This window comes from Triplophysa dalaica, chromosome 24 (genome assembly GCF_015846415.1).
Source record: "Triplophysa dalaica isolate WHDGS20190420 chromosome 24, ASM1584641v1, whole genome shotgun sequence".
Lineage (NCBI taxonomy): Eukaryota > Metazoa > Chordata > Actinopteri > Cypriniformes > Nemacheilidae > Triplophysa > Triplophysa dalaica.
In genome coordinates, this window is record NC_079565.1 from 10,439,489 (window position 1) to 10,459,867 (window position 20,379).

The 20,379-nt window shown below is 38.0% G+C and overlaps 1 protein-coding gene across 4 annotated transcripts in view; it reads left to right on the top strand.

Annotated features, from left to right (window-relative positions):
* The window catches only part of tln2b (talin 2b), a 115,989-nt gene that overhangs the window by 92,538 nt on the left and 3,072 nt on the right, over positions 1–20,379 (top strand). For 2 of the 4 annotated variants that reach the window (XM_056739122.1, XM_056739123.1), the window contains exons 42-56: positions 775–876; positions 1,234–1,353; positions 3,071–3,217; positions 4,875–5,041; positions 5,837–6,020; positions 6,302–6,427; positions 8,004–8,120; positions 10,211–10,396; positions 10,790–10,897; positions 10,968–11,073; positions 14,274–14,398; positions 19,114–19,239; positions 19,319–19,381; positions 19,486–19,668; positions 19,848–19,973. In XM_056739122.1, the coding sequence (XP_056595100.1) occupies positions 775–876; positions 1,234–1,353; positions 3,071–3,217; positions 4,875–5,041; positions 5,837–6,020; positions 6,302–6,427; positions 8,004–8,120; positions 10,211–10,396; positions 10,790–10,897; positions 10,968–11,073; positions 14,274–14,398; positions 19,114–19,239; positions 19,319–19,381; positions 19,486–19,668; positions 19,848–19,973 (1,986 nt within the window). Of the gene's footprint in view, positions 1–774; positions 877–1,233; positions 1,354–3,070; positions 3,218–4,874; positions 5,042–5,836; positions 6,021–6,301; positions 6,428–8,003; positions 8,275–10,210; positions 10,397–10,789; positions 10,898–10,967; positions 11,074–12,903; positions 13,179–14,273; positions 14,399–19,113; positions 19,240–19,318; positions 19,382–19,485; positions 19,669–19,847; positions 19,974–20,379 lie in introns of those variants that run through there. The other 2 variants (XM_056739124.1, XR_008905528.1) reach the window with 2 other exon arrangements.

Sequence of the window (20,379 nt, forward strand, 5' to 3'; positions counted from 1 at the left end):
TGGCCTAAATATTATTTGACAATTACGTTTAAGTTGAGGCACTAAAATATTAACTGGAAATAAATGAAAACTAATATGGAACTGAAGTACATATTAATTAAACTGAAATAGCAATAAAAAAGATCAATAATAAAATAAATAGACAAATAATATTATGACAAATTGAGACTTTTATAAAAATGAAGAAATAGACAAATAATATAGTGACAAAAGCACATAGTACGCTAAACATTTAACAAACATTTACATGAAAAAATGTATTTGAAGCTAACAATAATAATCTGATTTGAAAATACTTGGAATAAACGCACCGAACTTCAAGAATCAAGAAAGATCAAGAATAATATGATAAATATAAATGAAGATTTACAAACTTAAATTCGCTCGCAGCAAATCCATAACCACGTTCCCTATAAAACCGTGCCAAAATGACCAAAGTTGTAATTTAGTTTGTATAAAGGAAATTAATAGAATGCTTTGTTTTTCAAAAGCTCAATCTGCCAGTCATATAAATGAGTGTCACACACTGCAGCTGTTTATAAATGCCATTATTAGACAGATTTGACACAATATCTCTACTCATCAGCACTGGATGCATGCAGTCTTTAATTATTCTGTCACCAGAGACAATGCAGCTGATAGGAAATTCATCCTCGTGTGTTTTCTATTGGAGCGATTACAGTATTGCGCACATGTATTGCTCAAAGACCATCATTTGCATTAGGACTCACTCCAGCAGTATGTCATTTTTATCTGGATCTCTTCGCTTCACAGATGGATGAAGGAACGCCGCCAGAGCCTGACGGCACTTTTGTGGATTACCAGACCACCATGGTGAAGTTTTCAAAAGCTATCGCTATAACCGCACAGGAAATGGTGAGCACCTCTGAGACACTTCCTCTCTGGGAGCTTTTCAAAAGAGCCTCACTTCCTGTCTGACATTTGTTGGATAAATGTGCGGATGTGTCATCAAGCCATAAATATGACAAATATTCTTTTAGTATGTGTCAAGAGTTTTTTTCTTATAAAGTGTTTAATTTATTCTTTTATTTGAATAGCAGCTATTTATATGCTTTTAAATTATTTATTGATATTTATACTGATTATAATAATAAAATTAAGCGTTTTACATAAATAATAGCAATATTAATAAAGCTTTTACTGACACTTCATCGCATTAGTTGTATAGCTTCTCATTCTCAAACTGTCATGTGTTTTGATATGTGACCCCAGATGACAAAATCTGTGACATGTCAAGAAGAGCTGGGTGGGCTGGCGTCTCAGGTGACTGTGGATTACAGCCAGCTGGCACAGCAAGGCCGTCTGGCAGCCGCCACCGCCGAGCCGGAGGAGGTGAGGATCAATCCAGCACTGTGAGACTACATCCCACAGACCAGTGATCCGAGATAAACATGCTGTTTTTTCAGCACAGATGCTATAAACAGCACACATATTTAAGATTTAAAGGAACAGTAAAGGGATAGTTTATTCCGAAATGAAAATTCTGTCATCATTTGCACAACCTCATATTTCAAACTAGGCTTGTTGTGATAGTCGGTGTCACCGGGGATACAACGTGTCCCTCCACCAACCGATTACATCACTTGTCCACAGTTTTGTTTCGTATTCCTTTTCTTATTCGTTTCTTATTTATAAGTTTTTTGCACAGTGTGTGCAGTGATTACATTAAATAAGTTGCTAAATGAGTAAAGGTTTTTATTTTCGTTTCCTATTCATTTTTTTTCTTTGATGTGTGTTATGATTATTCGTTTTGTTAGAGGCAACCTATCTGACGTCTTTGTATAATATAAGCAAATGTCATTGTACTTTTTTCATAGTTTTGTGTGCTTCTATTAAGAAAAGATATTGAACCCACCATTCATTCAAGCATATGCTGTTTCCGAATTGCCGTTAATTCAAAACTAAGAGTAAAATGCTTCATGCGCATGGCCGCATCTCCGACCACAGCCGTTTATTTACTCAACTTCAGGCCATTCGAGATGTAGGTGACATTTTTTCTTGAGTAGAGCCAAAAAGAAGATCCACAGTCCTCTCTGCTTCATATAATGGGCGTCTATGGGGTCCACCTGTCTAAGAGTTCCTAAAGCACATAATTCCAAAAAAGCGGCTCCTGGCGACATGTTGATGTTTCGTGAAGTGACTCGCTCGATATTTTTATAAATTTGAAAGTCATTTTTAATAATATCAGCCATACTGTACAGCCTCAACACTCTCTTTCTGCAGGTGGCGCTAAACGCAGACGCTGGTATGCCATCGCTGGTATGCCACCAAATACTACAAGAAGAAGATTGCGATTGTGTGCAGAGGCTGCACAGTATGACTAATATTATTAAAAATGACGTTCAGTTTTATGAAAGTATCAAACGATTCGCTTCACGAAACGTCATGTCGCCAGGAGCCGCTTTTTGGAATTATGTGCTTTAGGAACTCTTATAATGGGAGTCTATGGGGTCCACCTGTCTATGACGCAGAGAGGACTGCGGATTTACCAAACAATCTTCTATATGGTTCTACTCAAGAAAAAATGTCACCTACATCTCAGATGGCCTGAGTATGAGTAAATAAATGGCAAATTGGAGTTTTAGGCTGAACTATCCCTTTAAGACCATAAGCAAAGTATAAACACCGGACAACACATTTCACACCTTTGCTATGATCTATGTCATCGTTCGCGTTAGAAATAAAATAACTTGCTAGCTGCCAGCTCTCCTCGCTTCCTTTTCCGCATACTGTAAGCGGCCGCTGTTGCCGTAGCAACCGCGCGCCCCCACAACCCTTAAAAGCCCGTTGTGATATTCATAATGAAGAGCCGCCCACCCGTGGATCTGTGTGTCAGGTAATGAACATACAGCGCTGTCGGGCCCCCTCAAAGGCCATCAAAATCACTTCTTAATTATCGCACAGAGCTTTGTTGAACGGAGGCAGTGCCTTTTACAGGCAGCCACCGAACGCACATGCATTCGAAATTAGACTCGAATACTGATTTGGTATGGCTTAACTTTTAAAGCGAGGTTTCGCTACAGGAGTCGTAACGTGGTCGTGTTTCCAGGTGGGATCCCAGATCAAGTCCAGGGTTCAGGAGTTGGGTCACGGCTGTATCTACCTGGTGCAGAAAGCTGGAGCTCTTCAGATCAGCCCGACAGACAGCTTCTCCAAGAGAGAGCTGATCGAATGCGCCCGCGCCGTCACTGAAAAGGTACGACTGGTGTCTGGGTGAGTTTGTTCGGTTTGATGTTCTGTTGGACATTTAATAATAGTAATTGAAATTAGTTTTTGTAAAGGAACAAAATATACAATTTCTACTCGGAGCACAAATGTGGCATTATTTCATTCAGAGAGAAGAGGTGTGATGTGAAGTTTCTAATCGACTACAGATGATAAGCAAAATAAAATTATTATTTAGGTACTTGGGGTGGGGGGGCTCTTTTGACTTTTGTTGAAACCCTGCATACAAACCTCGCCCTGGCAACTGACCACAACCTCCCTAGCAATTTGGTTGCTATGGTAATTTTGCATGACAAAGCGCTTACACGGTCTTTATTAAATGTAAATAATTTGTTATCACTAAAATCCAGTATTTCGCATTTTCCAGTATTTTTTTTTAATTTTCAAGTTTTTTTTGTATTGTTCAATTTGACATTCAAACTTTACAAATCCAAACTGCAATAAATGACTTTCTACGCAATTTTTTTCTTTTTTTTCTACTTTAAATGAGTAAATCAATCTGCATAAAAAGCAAAAAGACCACAGATTTGAACTTTTGTTTTCTGAAGGAATATATACAAAAGGAAGTACATTTATGCATAAAACAAACAAACATATCTGCCACTGGGCTGAGAAAAATAAACTGGTGTCTGAATAAAAACATCTTGATTTGAAAATACTGCCAACTTTTGATGGTCAATCCGGCTCACATTTACATCAAACGCATTTAACTTTCAATATTTACAGTTTACCATCAGTGAAAGCCATGATAAAAAAAGTTACTTTTTTCAGTTGCTGTGAAAAGTGCACTCCATATCTAAAGCCATTTTTATACCGTTCTCGAATGATTACAGAAAACCCCTGTTGCTTGTGACATTATATGCAGTGAATTATATTCATCATGTTCTTTGTCTTTGAATACATCTCAATAGCTGGAGTTTGTTCTGTCCCTGCTGTGGTCATGCTGTTGCCTCTCACTGCTAGAAATGAGCTCAGTTTAAATGTGTTCAGGTCCCCCACCAGCCCGACTCTAACCTCAACACAGACAGGAATTTTATTCCCTAATGTGACGTTTGTGTTTAAACGCCTACCTCGTGGCATTTATCTGCTGGGGGTGATGACATTACAGCATCTTTTTCTTAAGCGGTCGCGGTCTCTCTATGGCGATAGTAGACATTAATGTGCAGTTTTTATGGTATTTGGTCTTTTTTTGAGAATTTATATGCGGTTGCTAGGGTATTTCAGGTGGTTGCTATGTGTTTGAAGTGGTCTTGACAAATAGTGGCTGCTAGGGTCTTCTCTGTGGCTTTTAAGCAGTTGCTTAGTGGCCTTAATCAAATTCTTTACCAAGCACCAAAAATAATGATTTACAATGATAGTGTACTAAATAAAATATTACAAAAAGCAATAAAGAAAATGAATATGTATTATATGCGTCACAAAAAAATTGTCAATGCATATTAAATGCATATAATAAATGTAGCTTTTTGTGTAAATGCACTAAAAAAAAACTAAGTCATTTGAAGTGTGTTGCGGTCTAAACATTATTCATTTTACTATCATCACCCAAGAAAAGCTCATTAATGGTTTGGAAGGTCGTCCAGACGCTACCTATGGAGTTTATAATGAAGTGTGATTCTTTCCTCCAGGTGTCCATGGTGTTATCAGCCCTGCAGGCCGGTAATAAAGGAACTCAGGCCTGCATAACTGCAGCCAGTTCTGTTTCCGGCATCATCGCAGATCTGGACACGACCATCATGTTTGCTTCGGCTGGCACACTCAATGCTGAGAATGAAGAGTCCTTCGCTGACCACAGGTGAGACGCAACAAATACGAGTCGACTTAACTTTTAAAATCCTAAGAGATTTTGAAGTCACCATGAAACAAGTTGGTGTGGTGCTTCTTTTTTGTGACATGATTCAAGTGAAATGACTTGTGTTCGTTGAAAATGAAATGGATCGTTGGAAATTGGTAGTCTGGCCATTGGACAGACAGTAACGTCTCACTTACTTGCCGAGACATGTTATGCAGAGAAGGTAGTGTATGACTTCGTTTTTGAGCTGTGGAGTATCATAAACTACAAGATTCCCAAATAAAATTAGTGCAAACAAATATAAACACGTTTGATGTCATACGACTAGTTGGAGGGTAAAAAACGAAATATTATCCCATTAGACACAATGGCCGCTTCTCAAGTCTTAGAACGCAAAGAACGGACTTCCGAGGCATCCTCAGAAGAAGAAACTTGGATGGATTCTCCACAGTGACTTCTGGGACTTCAAGCTGATGCCGTATGCACGCAAGGCTACATTCGTTGCATCCTTCATATCAAGAACACATCCTGGTACTTTCATGCATTCTTTGTTCATGAGTATTGGAACGGACTTTGACGGTTATTGATGACGTAGAGCGCGAACGCGAGGACACAAGACCGCTGAAGTTGCATATTGAGAAACGCCTATATGTATCTCCAAACTCTTGAATCCAACCTAAACACTTTCTTTGAGTAGATGCGAGTCATGTGCAACAATGTCAAGATTAAGTTTAGCCAGGGCTCTTTGTTTCCTGTATAGTAGACGTTTCTAAAAACTCCAGTGATTTCTCTCTTCAGGGAGAACATATTGAAAACTGCAAAAGCTTTGGTTGAGGACACCAAGCTGCTCGTGTCTGGTGCCGCTTCTAGCCAGGACAAACTCGCCCAGGCGGCCCAGTCGTCTGCCAAAACCATCACGCAGCTCACAGACGTGGTCAAGCTGGGCGCCGCGAGCATGGGCTCAGAGGACCCGGAAACACAGGTGTGTGTTCATGCAATCTTTCATGTGCTGTTTGCTCAAATAATTGTTATCCTATTTTGACACCGTAATGAGATGATCATTGGTAGCTCGGGCGGAAAGCGTGCATGTTCTGACTCGTTTTGTGTAAGAGCTGATGACATGTGTCGTGACTGTAGATGGTACTGTTAGAGACTCCCGTCTTTCTTTCTGACACCCCTGGAGGAGCGCAATGCATTATGGGATGGAGTGTCATGACTAAAGGTGGCTCAGATAAAGACTTCCTGTCTGTCTCTCTCTCTCAGGTGGTTCTGATAAACGCAGTCAGAGATGTTGCTAAAGCTTTGGCAGAGCTGATAAGCTCCACCAAATGTGCCGCGGGCAAAGCAGCGGACGACCCGTCTATGTACCAGCTGAAGAGTGCTGCCAAGGTACTGTGTGTGTGACTGTGTTTTCCTGTTTATGAGTAAGGCATTATGCAGCTTAGTAATGGCCATATCTTATGCCGATGGCTATCATGATGTGTATGTGTGTGTACGTGTGTGTGTTTGCGTCTAGCTAGCAGCTGGCCCAGTCTATCATTTTCTTGGCTGGGTGCTGTCATCTCGTTCTTCGGTGGCTGTCGTCGTTTTGTGTGGCCACAAATCAAGCACTATTTTACAGTTGTGTGTGTTTCATGTGTGTGTGTGTGTTAGTATGAACGACCCAATGGCCACGCTGCAGGGGATAAAACCATGCTGTGTATGAGTACACTGTGGGGACGGTTTCCTCCCTTTCTCTTAACCGTCTACCCTCCATTCCACATTATTGTTATCTAGCAAAGCGTGAATGATTCATTTGTAAAGCTAATTAAAAGAAAATTAAAACAGCACTTGCCGATTTTCTGTTCAGTTACGGTGTGGATCAGTGCACACTGTTTATCATATTTAGTAGAAGAGCATTCCTCCGGCCTGTAGAACAGACATTTGATGTTTACTACTACATCTTGCTTTTCCATCTTTCCCTAATCCTTTTTCATTCACTTTTTCTGTTTAACATTTGGGATTAACCTCCACGTCTACGATATGTTTTGTTTAACATATTTAAGTGTTGAGTCTTCATGCAGTCTGTGACGCCCTTGTGACCCTTATGCAGATTTCCTTTTTCAATATTCCTCAAACATATGTTAACTTGAGATGATCTGGGGTTTCCCATTCATTGTTTTTAAATTCATATTTAAAGTAGTGTTGGTAACCCCAAGGGCTTAGCGTTGGGCCCCCTTTTGTTTTCCTGGGTTTTCCCCATTTGTTCCTCTTATGTTTGAAAGTTTCCCTAAAGTAAGGCTACAATCCATTATGGACTTCATCTTTAGTCCATTAAAACATTAGAGACTTTGCTAATGTTTTGGTTGAGATTTGAGTGGTTTTTAACTAAACCCTAGGAGACAGACCTCTCTCAATTATTTGACAGCCCACACACGACCGGTCCTTTTTCACCAGCATATTTCTGGATATAATTGCTAAGTTCATCAGTCGTACTGTTATAGGTGGGATCGTTTTGATAAAATGTTTTAGGACAGCCATAATTTTGATCAAATTTATTTTAATAGGGCTAAACAGATCAAATCTTATAAGAAACTTATATATTTACTCGAGCCTTATCTTGAATCATTTATTTTAAAGTAATGCTTTTTTAATTTAATTGTTGAGAAGTATAAAGTTATAGTAAAAGTCAATTTATATTTATTAATGTGACGTCGTAGTTTAATGCTCCCCCAAAAACATAAAATATATATTTATGGTTACGCCCATTTAAACGAAACATATTCTCAAACCCCCTCCCTAATTTTTAGTTGGGTTGTTTGTTTTATATCAGTGCAGCTGATTTATTTGTTTTAATGTCACGAAAAAACTGTATAAAAATGATAACATTCTATAGTCATGTCATTTTAGCTCTCATACCCAACATGGGGAACAGCATTTCTAAGCCAATCTGTCCTGTGATCTCTCTTATTTTTTTTGGTCGTAGGTAATGGTGACGAACGTAACGTCTCTACTGAAGACTGTGAAAGCGGTGGAGGATGAAGCCACTCGCGGGACGAGAGCATTGGAAGCCACTATCGAGTGCATCAAACAGGAACTTACAGTACGAAACATTTTTAGCCTTTTTTACACTTTTGACACCTATCAGTGTTTTGTGTGATCCTTTTGGCAGAGTCCAAACGAGACAGATTTTAATTTACACCTCGCGGTAACATCCATCTGCAGTGAATCTCCTGTGACTGAATCCTAAGGGGAGGGTAAGCATCACTGTGTTTGATTGACAGGTCTGTAGGTGTTCAGTTCCTGTCTGGGTCACATCAGCACACACTGTGTTCAGTGCCGTCAACTTCTTAAATATGTATTTGTGTGTACTGGAATTGTTCCGAAACACGTTTTTCGACTCTTAAGCCCTTGAGTCTAATCTTTACATTGGAAATGTCAATGATGTTATGTTCATTTTGATCTTCATTAAGATATGCAAATACGGTCTCTGAGTGTCTGGCCTTGAATTAGCACCAATTAGGTCCGGCCTAATTAGCATCAGCCCAAACCAAAATAAAACCCATCCATCTGTGATACGAACCGCTAATACAGAGGGGGATACTGCGTGAATATTCGCCTGCTCTCCACCTGCTCCTCGTTCTTCTCTCACTGGCGTCTTCACTCCAGTTATCAGGGGCTGTGTGACAGATTGAGATGAAGGGATGAGGAGGCAAGAGATGTTATGCCGGTTTGAAGGCTTTAATGCTTCTGTTATCAGATAAGTATCAAGGAACTTGGCACATTTCATCGGACGTGCACGCAACTGACCCCCAGCTAACTGGTCTAATAATGTAGCTACAGTATTTATATTTAATTTGTGTTAATGTTTATCTGTATTATTATTTTACTGTATAATAATTGTTTTTAACAAACAATGTGTTGAATTTTGATATATGTTCATTTTATTAAATTAACACTTTGTTCGAAGGGTCCTGTAGTTTGGTTGCATTTAAAGAAACCGTATGGTGCATTGCCATCTTGCTGTTGAGCTTGGTATTGCAGTCTTAAGTCAAAATATTGGAAAGAGAAGTTTAGCAAAGTAACGTTTCAGTTTGTTTTGCTTGATATTGCGCAGTAATGTTTGTTTATGTTGTTAAGATGAAACCGTCTCTGTTAAAATGATGCATGACAGTGGAACCCATAGGTTTTGGTAAGGGATTTTCACACAGGGCTCATACTGACACATGTAATGGATTACCTGTTTATGAATTATAACATGATAAGCATGATTTTAACCCTGTTTAGTCACATTTTTGCTTTTTTTCCACTTTAAGTGAAGGTGACAATGCATAAGATGATGCACTTGGTTGATGTGCAACCATGCCCTTAAAACCATGCATAAGCAAGAAATGGCTTTTTAATAACTTTCCATTGTAACCTATATGCAGGAAAGGGTTAAAAAGGACAATTTCATACCAAATTTGTGCATTACACATAAGAACAAAGTTTACCTAAATATAGAGTCCAAAAGATCAATATGTAATTGGGTACAATAAAATTCTTATTTTGTTCATTTCTTACAAGAAAAGGAGCTAGAAGGGCAACATGCAATATATTACAAGACAGTAGAATATAAAAATGCACTAAAGGACGAAGTAAGAAAAAAAAAAAACGTAAAAGGACAGTTTACAATATAAGAGAACCCCGTATGGAACAGAAAAAATTTTCACAGTATGAAAGATTTGTGTAACATATTAAAGTGATAATCCACCCAATTCGGTCATCATTTACACACCTTCGAGTTGTTCCAAATCTGTATGAATTTCTTTGTTCTGATCAACAGAGAAGGATATCGGGGAGAATGCGTATAACCGGACAGATTTTCCCCCGACATGACTCCCATGGGAGGAAAAAATACATTATATATTTATTTTCTGTTGAACACAAAAGAAGATATTTTGAAGAATGTGGGACAACAAACAGTTCTGGGGCACCTTTGACTACCATTGTATTTTGTCCTATTATGGTAGTCAACGGGGGGCAAAATCGGTTTTGTTTTCGGAAATTTATCCAGATTTGGAACAACTCGAAGATGAGTTAATAATGATAGAATTTTCATTTTGGGTGAAGTATCACTTTAAGATGTTCTCTATGTACAAAAATAACCTGAAAGTTTGGTTTTGCCTCACTGTTGCGTCACCTCTGTTCTAGGTTTTCCAGTCCAAGGACGTACCGGAGAAATCCACCACCCCGGAAGAGTTCATCCGCATGACCAAGGGCATCACCGTCGCCACGGCCAAAGCAGTGGCAGCAGGCAACTCTGCCCAGCAGGAGGATGTGATCTCCACTGCCAACCTTAGTCGCAAAGCCCTCACTGACATGCTCACAACCTGCAAGGTGCTTACACACACACACACACATCTCATGCTGACCCACTGCAAGACAACTGCACATTTAAAAACGAAGTGTGTATAGGCACACACACAGTTAGTTATGCTGGCGCAACTGCTCCTTATGTACATTTGAATACTTCTCTGTCAACGAGATCTGTCCTACTTTTGAGCCCTAAATTGCGCCACCTGGTGTCATTTTGATGTACTGCATTTCCTGAAGCAGACTTATTCATTTCATAAAGCTTACGTTATGCACCTCAATATTTATATATAGTTTTCTGCATAACCATTTATATCACACTATGAAAGTGAGTTCTATTTTTTTAAGTAATATGATTCAGGCACGTGTGTAACGCAGTTCATGTGTGGCAAGTAATTATGTATCTGTGTTTATCAGCAAGCCGCGTACCACCCAGAAGTATGCAAGGATGTGAGGAATAAAGCTCTTCTGTACGGTATCGAGTGCACCACCGGATACATCGACCTGCTGGAACACGTTCTTCTCGTGAGTGTGAGTTTTATCAGGTGCCGAGCGTTCGTGTGCACTCGTAACTGTGTGTGTTTACTCTATACAGGTCCTGCAGAAACCAACAGCCGAACAGAAACAGCAGCTTATCGGCCTTTCCAAAAAAGTGGCCAGTTCGGTCACAGAGCTCATTCAGACCGCCGAAGCTATGAAAGGTGAGCAAACTCACACATGCACAAAGACAGTTGATACAGGTTATTGTGTTTGTAATCTCTCACTATAATAAACTTCATATCAGTTTATTAAAACACAGTAATCTGCATATCAGTTCCTCTTTATCTCGTGTACTTCCTAACAGTACAGCTTGTTTCTATTTGTTCAGCTGTTTAAAGTCGGAAATGCAGTTACATGCTGCAGAACAGAACAGACCATTCTTTGCAAGTGGAAAATACTTACCTCTCAAAATCTTTAAGGTTGACATAAGATAGCATTTTTTAATTACCTAATGCAAATATAAATAAAATTTGTGATATTGGGGATTTTTAGGAACCAGATTTATGGGGATTTTAATGCATAGCTGAAACAGAATACCGTTTTGGTTTGAGGAACCATAATGGTTTAATTTACTTAAATGGAGCTTATGTGTTCCTGTAGCTCTATTGGTATAATAAGCATTGCATAGCGTTGCCAGATGGTGAAAATATGTACACTACCGGTCAAAAGTGTATGATCGCTTGTGCTTAATTTTTTATTTTATAATAAGTGTAAACCCATTCCAACTATGGAATAACACAATTGTAATGTGTTGTGACTAAAAGCATCTAAAATAAATCTAAAAAATGATAATCCTTTGAGTAGAGTTTGCAAATTTGTTTTCTTGGCATTTCATCATCCTGCCAAGGTCTTTTTAGGTCTCTGTTTATTAAAATCAAATAGAATAATGACCTAAAAACTACTGGAAGAACATTAATATAAGGAAGCATTGAAATGATAATAATGAACAAAAACGTAAAAAAAAATGATTCATTATGTAAGGGAACATAAAAAATATATTATAATGTGACAAAAGCAAAATGTCTAAAACTAAATTTTGCATAAAAACAAAAAATCAAAAGAATAAAAGCTAATTTAAAATATAAAACTAAATATATCACACTATTGTCACCCTGCATCTCGCTTCTTTAGGACTTTAAACAGTTTTTAATTCAATATTTGGTCCAAAAATCTATAAAAAATTATAAAATGTTGTTTTCTAATAAAATAAATGAATATGTTGGCTCGATAATTTTTTTATGTTTTGAAACATATACTATTAGGTTATAGATTTTTAAGATCATGAGAAACACTTTTGTCAAGTTTTCGAGTGGTAGCATATACCTTAAACGTTGTGTATGTTGCTTTGGCTAAAATCAGGGTTGCCAGATAATAAAACCAGTTCAATGGTCAGTCATAACTGGCCTCTATGATGGTACTGACCCCATCCCTAATACCAAAACTCTAAATACTCAATTCCAATACTTACAATACATATTTAACATTCATTTATATGTATTACAAACTATTTCTTCTATTAAAACACTTTCTTAAAAAGCCCCACATTATAGTATATAATAAACACAGCGACAGTTAAAAAAGAGTCTCAGTTACTCAGTAAAAATGTAGATTTGGCAACCCTGCTTAAAGCATGTGCCAAATGCATAAACGTAATATGAATACAAATCCACATTGATAAATTAGTCAAACATATTCACATTTGAACTGTTATTCAAACATCTTTTGGGATTTTAAAACGAAGCCATAATAAGGAAAACAGATTAAGATGTAAGGGGACAAGGGGGATGAGACATTTCGGTGGTGATTTCGACTGAAATCCCGAGCACAGATTTTCTATTGGTCTAGTAATGGTATATCCGATTTTGAGAGGAAAACAGGCCAGATTGAGGGTCAATTGAGCTGTATTTGTGCAGGTTTAATAGAGCCATTTGTGTGATGGCACTCTTTAGTTCTTTTCTATAACGCTGTTATTGTGTTTCCTTCTGCCACAGACGGAGGTGAGTATGATACACACACTGTTGATCCTCTCCAGTGTCAGGCCACACACAAACTTGAGCGCTTGACCGGCATGGACGCACACAGGGATTTATAGATTGAAGGAAAGATAGAATTGAATTCCCTCAGGTTAAACATAATCCTCAAACAGATTTGCTCCATCTGTTTAAAGCTGTTGAGAGGAAACAGACATCTTTCAGTGCTTTATTAAGGAATTTTTATGGCTGTTAGTACAGATGTGTGTGTTAACCGGAAAATAAATTAATTTTAAGTGTAAAGAAAGAAAAAAATTGACAGATTAAGCTTAGTGCCGTTTTAAGTAGATACTATACACCCCAAAAAATCTTCAATATTACAGATTGTTCAAAAATTGTTTGATAATTGGTTAAAAAAAAAATGACAGAAATATACTGTAAATGTACAAGATTGGAGTAAATTATAATTTAAAGCATGTCATTTTACAAGACAAAAATTGCCGGAAAATATTTTTTAGTAGTTTTTTAGTAGTAAGATCTGTTAAATGAATCTCTTGCAAAAAATATCCAGGTCACAATTTTTTTTTATTACTAAAATCAGAAAAAAATGATAAAAATTAGAGCTGTCAAACGATTAATCACATCAAGTATATTTACGAAATATTTTTATGTATTTTTTACCAATAATTGATATGAAATGTATATAAACGTTTAATCTTTTTTTATATTTTTCTCAAGTATAAGCATGTATGTATGTGCTTATAATTACAAAATGAATATACACTGTACACCGACAGTATTATTTAAAAACAAACTTTTATTCTGGATGCGATTTATCTCAATTATTCGTTTGACAGCTCTAATATAAATGTGTTTAATCTTTAAAAAAATATGAATTATAACTTTGAGCCAAATTCAAATACACTCAATTCTTTTTAGTGATTTCTTGATGCATTTTATTCTTGATATGTAGTATTTTTATGTAATTATTATGTAAAAAATGTGGGTGTGACTTATTGTCATAAAAGGGATGGAAAAAATAGCTAAAACCTGGTTATGGTTCATTGCAAAATGTCTTTGCAATTTGTGTAAAGTGTGACCCTGATATTGTTGGCCTATCAAATGTACCAACAATAACTATATCAATTTATAATAACTATATTTAGTTATTATAATAACGAAGTTTGCCATTGTTATGTATTTCTAAGCACTTCTTCTGTTGGAATGTGATTGTATCCCTCCAAAGCATATTTTATTTGAATCTTCATCATCTTGCATGTTTTGTTGTTGTTGTTGAAAGATTTATACCATGTGATCACATTTCCATCCATCAGTATTATACATGTGTTGAGTGAATGTTGGTCATGTCGGCTGTTTGTCCATCATCTCAGGTTCTGAGTGGGTGGACCCAGAAGACCCTACTGTGATAGCAGAGACGGAGCTCCTAGGTGCCGCCGCGTCCATCGAGGCCGCAGCCAAGAAACTAGAGCAGCTGAAGCCCAGAGCCAAACCAAAGGTACTCATCCATCACCCCTCGCCCAACATACCGCTCACGAATAGACATATAGAGGGTCACCCGTTTTTAGCACTTTTATGACTCACAATGTGATATGTTTGTGATGTATTTTGTAAGTATTTGGTTGCTTTCTTGTGGTTATAAATATTTCATCTCTTAAAGAATTTTGATATTGCGAAGTCTGGAGCACACTGAACTTGAAGAACACGTCTGTACATTTCTTGTTTGTTTTTATTGTGGTTACAATATTTTCCGTCTAGCGTTTTAATTATTCAATATTCTTCAGCATTATTTTACACTATGTAGGCCGGTCTGAATCTCATCTCCAAGAAGGTGGTCAGCACTTTCTAGAAACGCTTTCCCCTGGAGCTGTTTTATTGTTCCATCCATCTGTATTATATCTCGACTGTCAGCGATGCTTTTCGCAGGAAAAACATCCATCCACATTTTGCCTCTCAAAGCTAAAACTGTTTCCCCCTCTTGGGTGTATCAATGACTTCTCTGTAGCGAAATCACAAAGCAAACTCTAAAGTGCTGCCAAGAAACAATGTTATCAGCCACGGGCCAAACACTGTAGAGAGAAAGAACGTCTCTAATAACATCGTGTTATTGTTTCAGGGGAAGAATATTCATAAAGCTCTTTATATTTCACACTGCTCAAGATGAAGATTCCACTGACTGCTGTTTAAATTATTGCTCAGAACGGCTCATTTTGGCTTCACTTGCTAACAGTAAAGTGAAAACTATCAGATATCCATCTGTCTGTCTCTACATTTCTGTCTGCCTGCCTATCTATCTCTCTATTCATCTGTCTCTCTATCTCTGTGTCTTCTCTCCCATTATCTGTATGTCTTGACATGTCTGTCTGTCTATCTGTATATCTATACGTGTGTGTCTGTCTATATGTCTATCTAACTCTACATTTATGTGTCTGTCTGTCAGTTTATCTCTCAATCTGTCTGTCTGTCTGTGTATCGGTCTGTCTCTCTTTCTTTACATGTCTGCCTGTCTATCTGTCTGTCTCTACATGTCTGTCTGTCTCTGTCTCTACATGTCTGTCTGTCTCTCTTTCTCTCTTTCTTTACATCTCTGTCTGTCTATCTCTGCATGTCTTTCTGTCTGTCTTACTCTACATGTATGCATCTGTCTGTCTGTGTATATCTGTCTGTTTGTTTGTTTGTCTGTCTGTCTCTCTTTCTCTCTTTCTTTACATGTCTGTCTGTCTATCTCTGCATGTCTTTCTGTCTGTCTTACTCTACATGTATGCGTCTGTCTGTCTGTGTATATCTGTCTGTTTGTTTGTCTGTCTGTCTCTACGTGTATGTCCGTCTCTACGTGTCTCTCTGTCTATCTAACACTACATGTATGTGTCTGTCTGACAATATGTCTGTGTTTCTATGTCTGTCTGTCTGTCTGTGTCTACGTGTCTGTCTGTCTATCTAACACTACATGTATGTGTCTGTCCGTCTTTATCTCTTTCTGTGTGTCTATCTTTTTGTCTGTCTGTTTCTCTCTTTTTACATGTCTGTCTGTTTATATCTACATGTCTGTCTCTCTTTCTCTCCCACTCTCTACATGTCTTTCTCTCTGTTTCTGTGTGTCTGTTTATATCTACATTCCTGTCTGTTTCTCTCTCCCTCTCTACATGTCTGTCTATCTATATCTATCTGTCTGTTTATATCTACATGTCTGTCTCTCTTTCTCTCCCCCTCTCTACATGTCTTTCTCTCTGTTTCTGTGTGTCTGTTTATATCTACATTCCTGTCTGTTTCTCTCTCCCTCTCTACATGTCTGTCTATCTATATCTATCTGTCTGTTTATATCTACATGTCTGTCTCTCTTTCTCTCCCCCTCTCTACATGTCTTTCTCTCTGTTTCTGTGTGTCTGTTTATATCTACATTCCTGTCTGTTTCTCTCTCCCTCTCTACATGTCTTTCTATGTATTTCTGTCTGTCTGTTTATATCTACATGTCTGTCTCTCTCTCTCTCTCCCTCTCTACATGTCTGTCTATCTATTTCTGTCTGTTTATATCCACATGTCTGTCTGTCTGTCTGTCTCTCTCTCCCTCTCTACATGTCTTTCTATCTATTTCTGTCTTACTGTTTATATCTACATTCCTGTCTGTTTCTCTCTCCCTCTCTACATGTCTCTCTATGTATTTCTGTCTGTCTGTTTATATCTACATGTCTGTCTCTCTCTCTCTCTCTCCCTCTCTACATGTCTGTCTATCTATTTCTGTCTGTTTATATCTACCTGTCTGTCTGTCTCTCTCTCCCTCTCTTCATGTCTTTCTATCTATTTCTGTCTGTCTGTTTATATCTACATGTCTGTCTCTCTCTCTCTCCCTTACTACATGTCTGTCTGTTTCTGTGTGTCTGTTTATATCTACATTCCTGTCTGTTTCTCTCTCCCTCTCTACATGTCTGTCTATCTATTTCTGTCTGTCTGTTTATATCTACATGTCTGTCTGTCTCTCCCTCTCTTCATGTCTTTCTATCTATTTCTGTCTGTCTGTTTATATCTACATGTCTGTCTGTCTCTCCCTCTCTTCATGTCTTTCTATCTATTTCTGTCTGTCTGTTTATATCTACATGTATGTCTGTCTGTCTCTCCCTCTCTACATGCATGTCTGTCTATTTCCTTCTCTCTCTCTCTCTATACATGTGTGTCAGTCTGTCTATTTCTGTCTCTCTCTCTCCCTCTCTACTTGTGTGTCTCTCTATATCTACATGTCTGTGTGTGTCTCTCTGTCTTTCTCTACTTGTCTGTCTGTTCATCTATAATATATATTTACATGTCTGTCTGTCTGTCTGCATGTCTATCTTTCTATTTATATGTCTGTCTAGACTCTCTGATTACACCTAAATACTTATTTTGAATCAGCACATGAATCTACAAGTTCTCTTTACCACATTGTATCCTGCCAGACACTGACTTTCAACTTCAGTAGACCCAAAAACAGAGTCATTGGTGCTTATTATCACCCCTGGAGTGTCTTTGGCTGTCCTCCCTAATATATCTTCATTCCTCACTTACTCTCCAGAGCTCCCGACTCTATCCATCCTTGTTTGTTCCACTGCTATCCCAGCATGCCCTGCTTCACCTTGTCCTCTCATTCTCTCTTCTCTTCCCTATGTTCTGGAGGTTAGGTAAACCTGGAAGCCTTTCTGCAGGGCTCTGTTTGATATGTTTGATATATTAGGTTGTTATTCTGTCCAACTATATATCAAACATATTCCTACAGTGTCCTGCTCTGTCTCCAGACTTGTGTGTGTGTGTTGTGTTTCATAAACGTGTGTGCTTTCGAGGGCTCTGACAAATCTATTTGCGAAGGTGGTTAGCTTGGTGTATTTGTTGAGTCGTGTTTGTTTCTTTGACCATGTCAAATGTAAACCTCAGATGATGTCATAGCACCTCCAAGCCACTAGGTGTCACCCTTGGATCACATAGTCAAAGTTAGATTTCACTTTTCCCTTCACTACTTTGGTTTTGTTGAGAAATGCATACTACCATGGTAATCCTACTATTTCAACACTATATAGTATGTTAACTGTGCACAGTATTTGCATTTTCTGTAAGCAAATAATACACAATTGCAACAGAGCTCACTGCATGGAAGGCTAAATCCCACAATGCAATGCGCTCATGCTTACTATAAATAAATCAGGGATCCATTTTTCAATTAGTAACCATGTTTTTTGCCATGTGTTTTTTATTGCCATTTGCATTTTAAGTTAAGAATAAAGACATAATGGTTAATGTGTATTGACTACAGTCTTACTACAAATAAAATCCCAAAACTGCTGCTAATATAGGAGTGGTTAATTTAAATCTAAATTATCTTCATCTTAGATTTCCACAGCGATGCATTTTACATACTACAAAAGGATACAAATAGTATGGTAGTATGCCATTACCAACATACTGTACTCATACTTCATGTTAGTATAGTGAAGTGTCTTCTCATATCAGAAGTAAGATTGGTGCATCTTTTCAATTGTTCTTTTTTAACATAAGAGACATTTTGAAGAATGTTGGTAGCCAAAAACCGTTGGTCCCCATTGACTTCCATTGTATAGACACAAAATCAATGCATGTCAATGGGGACCAGCGGTTTTCTGAACCAACATTCTTCAAAATATCTTCTTTCGTGTTCTACAGATTTGAAACGACAAGAGGCCGTGTAAATAATGACAGAATTTTCATTTTTAGATGAACTTTCCCCAAAAGTATTTATCTTGACATTAAAAAGATCAACAAACTGTTTGTTTTCAGTAAAATGCAAAAGAATGAAACTTAACTTTACCTTTCTATTGGGGAACCCTTTATGTAAGCAGATGCCCGAAACAAATTGGTATTGTTAATAGGAACAGTTAAGATTATTAGTAAAACTTTGACTTAACAATTAATATGAATAAAGATTTTATTATTGACATTATTAACAACCTTTAATTATAAAAACATGGAATTGAAATTGTTGGGATTATTTTTGAACCTTTGGAAATTATTTAGGAATACACACTTTGACTTTGTCAGTAGTAATTTTTTTAAGCAAAATTGTTGGCCAAATTAATATTTTTTTCAATATTTATCTCTCAAGAGTTTCATGATTAGCCGTGTCATCTGACAGCAGGCCGGAAGACTTCATACCCTCTGATTTTCATTGACAATCTACACTTTAGTATATATTCTGCTTTCCCGTTGTGTCTTCAGCAAGCAGACGAGTCTCTGGACTTCGAGGAGCAGATCCTGGAAGCGGCCAAGTCGATCGCCGCGGCAACCAGCGCTCTAGTCAAATCTGCATCGGCTGCTCAGAGAGAACTTGTGGCACAGGGCAAGGTATTAAAATCACCTGTTATGTTTATTATGATTAAATACAGATTATTCTCACGTTTAACTCTTGTTGTGTTTTACAAAGGTTGGCTCTATCCCCGCCAATGCAGTAGATGACGGCCAGTGGTCCCAGGGTTTGATATCAGCTGTGAGTTTATTTGTCTTCTCATACCATCTGATATGAACCTGTTAATGGTAACCGTAGTTCCAACTTAAAGGAACAGAATTAATAGCAGTCTTTGCCTCTGTCAGGCCCGGATGGTGGCGGCAGCTACAAGTAACCTGTGTGAGGCTGCAAACGCTTCGGTTCAGGGTCACGCCAGCGAGGAGAAGTTGATTTCTTCAGCCAAACAGGTGGCGGCTTCCACGGCTCAGCTGCTGGTGGCCTGTAAAGTCAAAGCTGATCAGGACTCCGAGGCCATGAGAAGACTGCAGGTTAATCACCCACATCTATACAAAAAACAACTAAAAAAGTTTTTTTGTATCCGACTGCATCAGAATGTAAAAGCGCACGATTGTTGTTTTCAAATTCAATTCAATTGAATAGTAAATATCGGCATGACATCATCACCCTCTGAAGATCTTTTTTTGTCTGTGTGGTTTGTTTTGCACAGGCTGCTGGTAACGCCGTCAAGCGGGCGTCTGACAACTTGGTGAAGGCGGCGCAGAAAGCAGCTTTCGATAAAGCCGAAGACAACAGCGTCGTGGTTAAAACGAAATTTGTGGGAGGAATCGCTCAGGTGAGACTCGAATCTTTCCCATTCACTTCATGACTTTCTACAAAGTCAGCGCAATCCTTTTTATCTGCTCTGCTTTTTAAAAAAAATCAAAGTGATTTGACATTTAGAGCTTCATTGTGGATCCGACTGAACTAGAATTTGCAGGCTGCGGTTTTATACCGAGAATCGACTGCTGGCTGTTTCTGCAACCAGATTTTTTTCCGTTTCATCGCATGCCAGACGCACTTGAATTAAAGACTGTGTGTCTGCCTGTTCAAAGCTGCCTTCCTCCCAGAATTCCAGAATGTCTCATCTCATTTTTACAAGGCGTTGGAATATTCAGTCCATGCGATATACCCATTTGAATGGATGTTGTGTGCGTTTGCATGCGTGCTGGAATCAAAGGCTTTTCTAACTGATTCAGCCT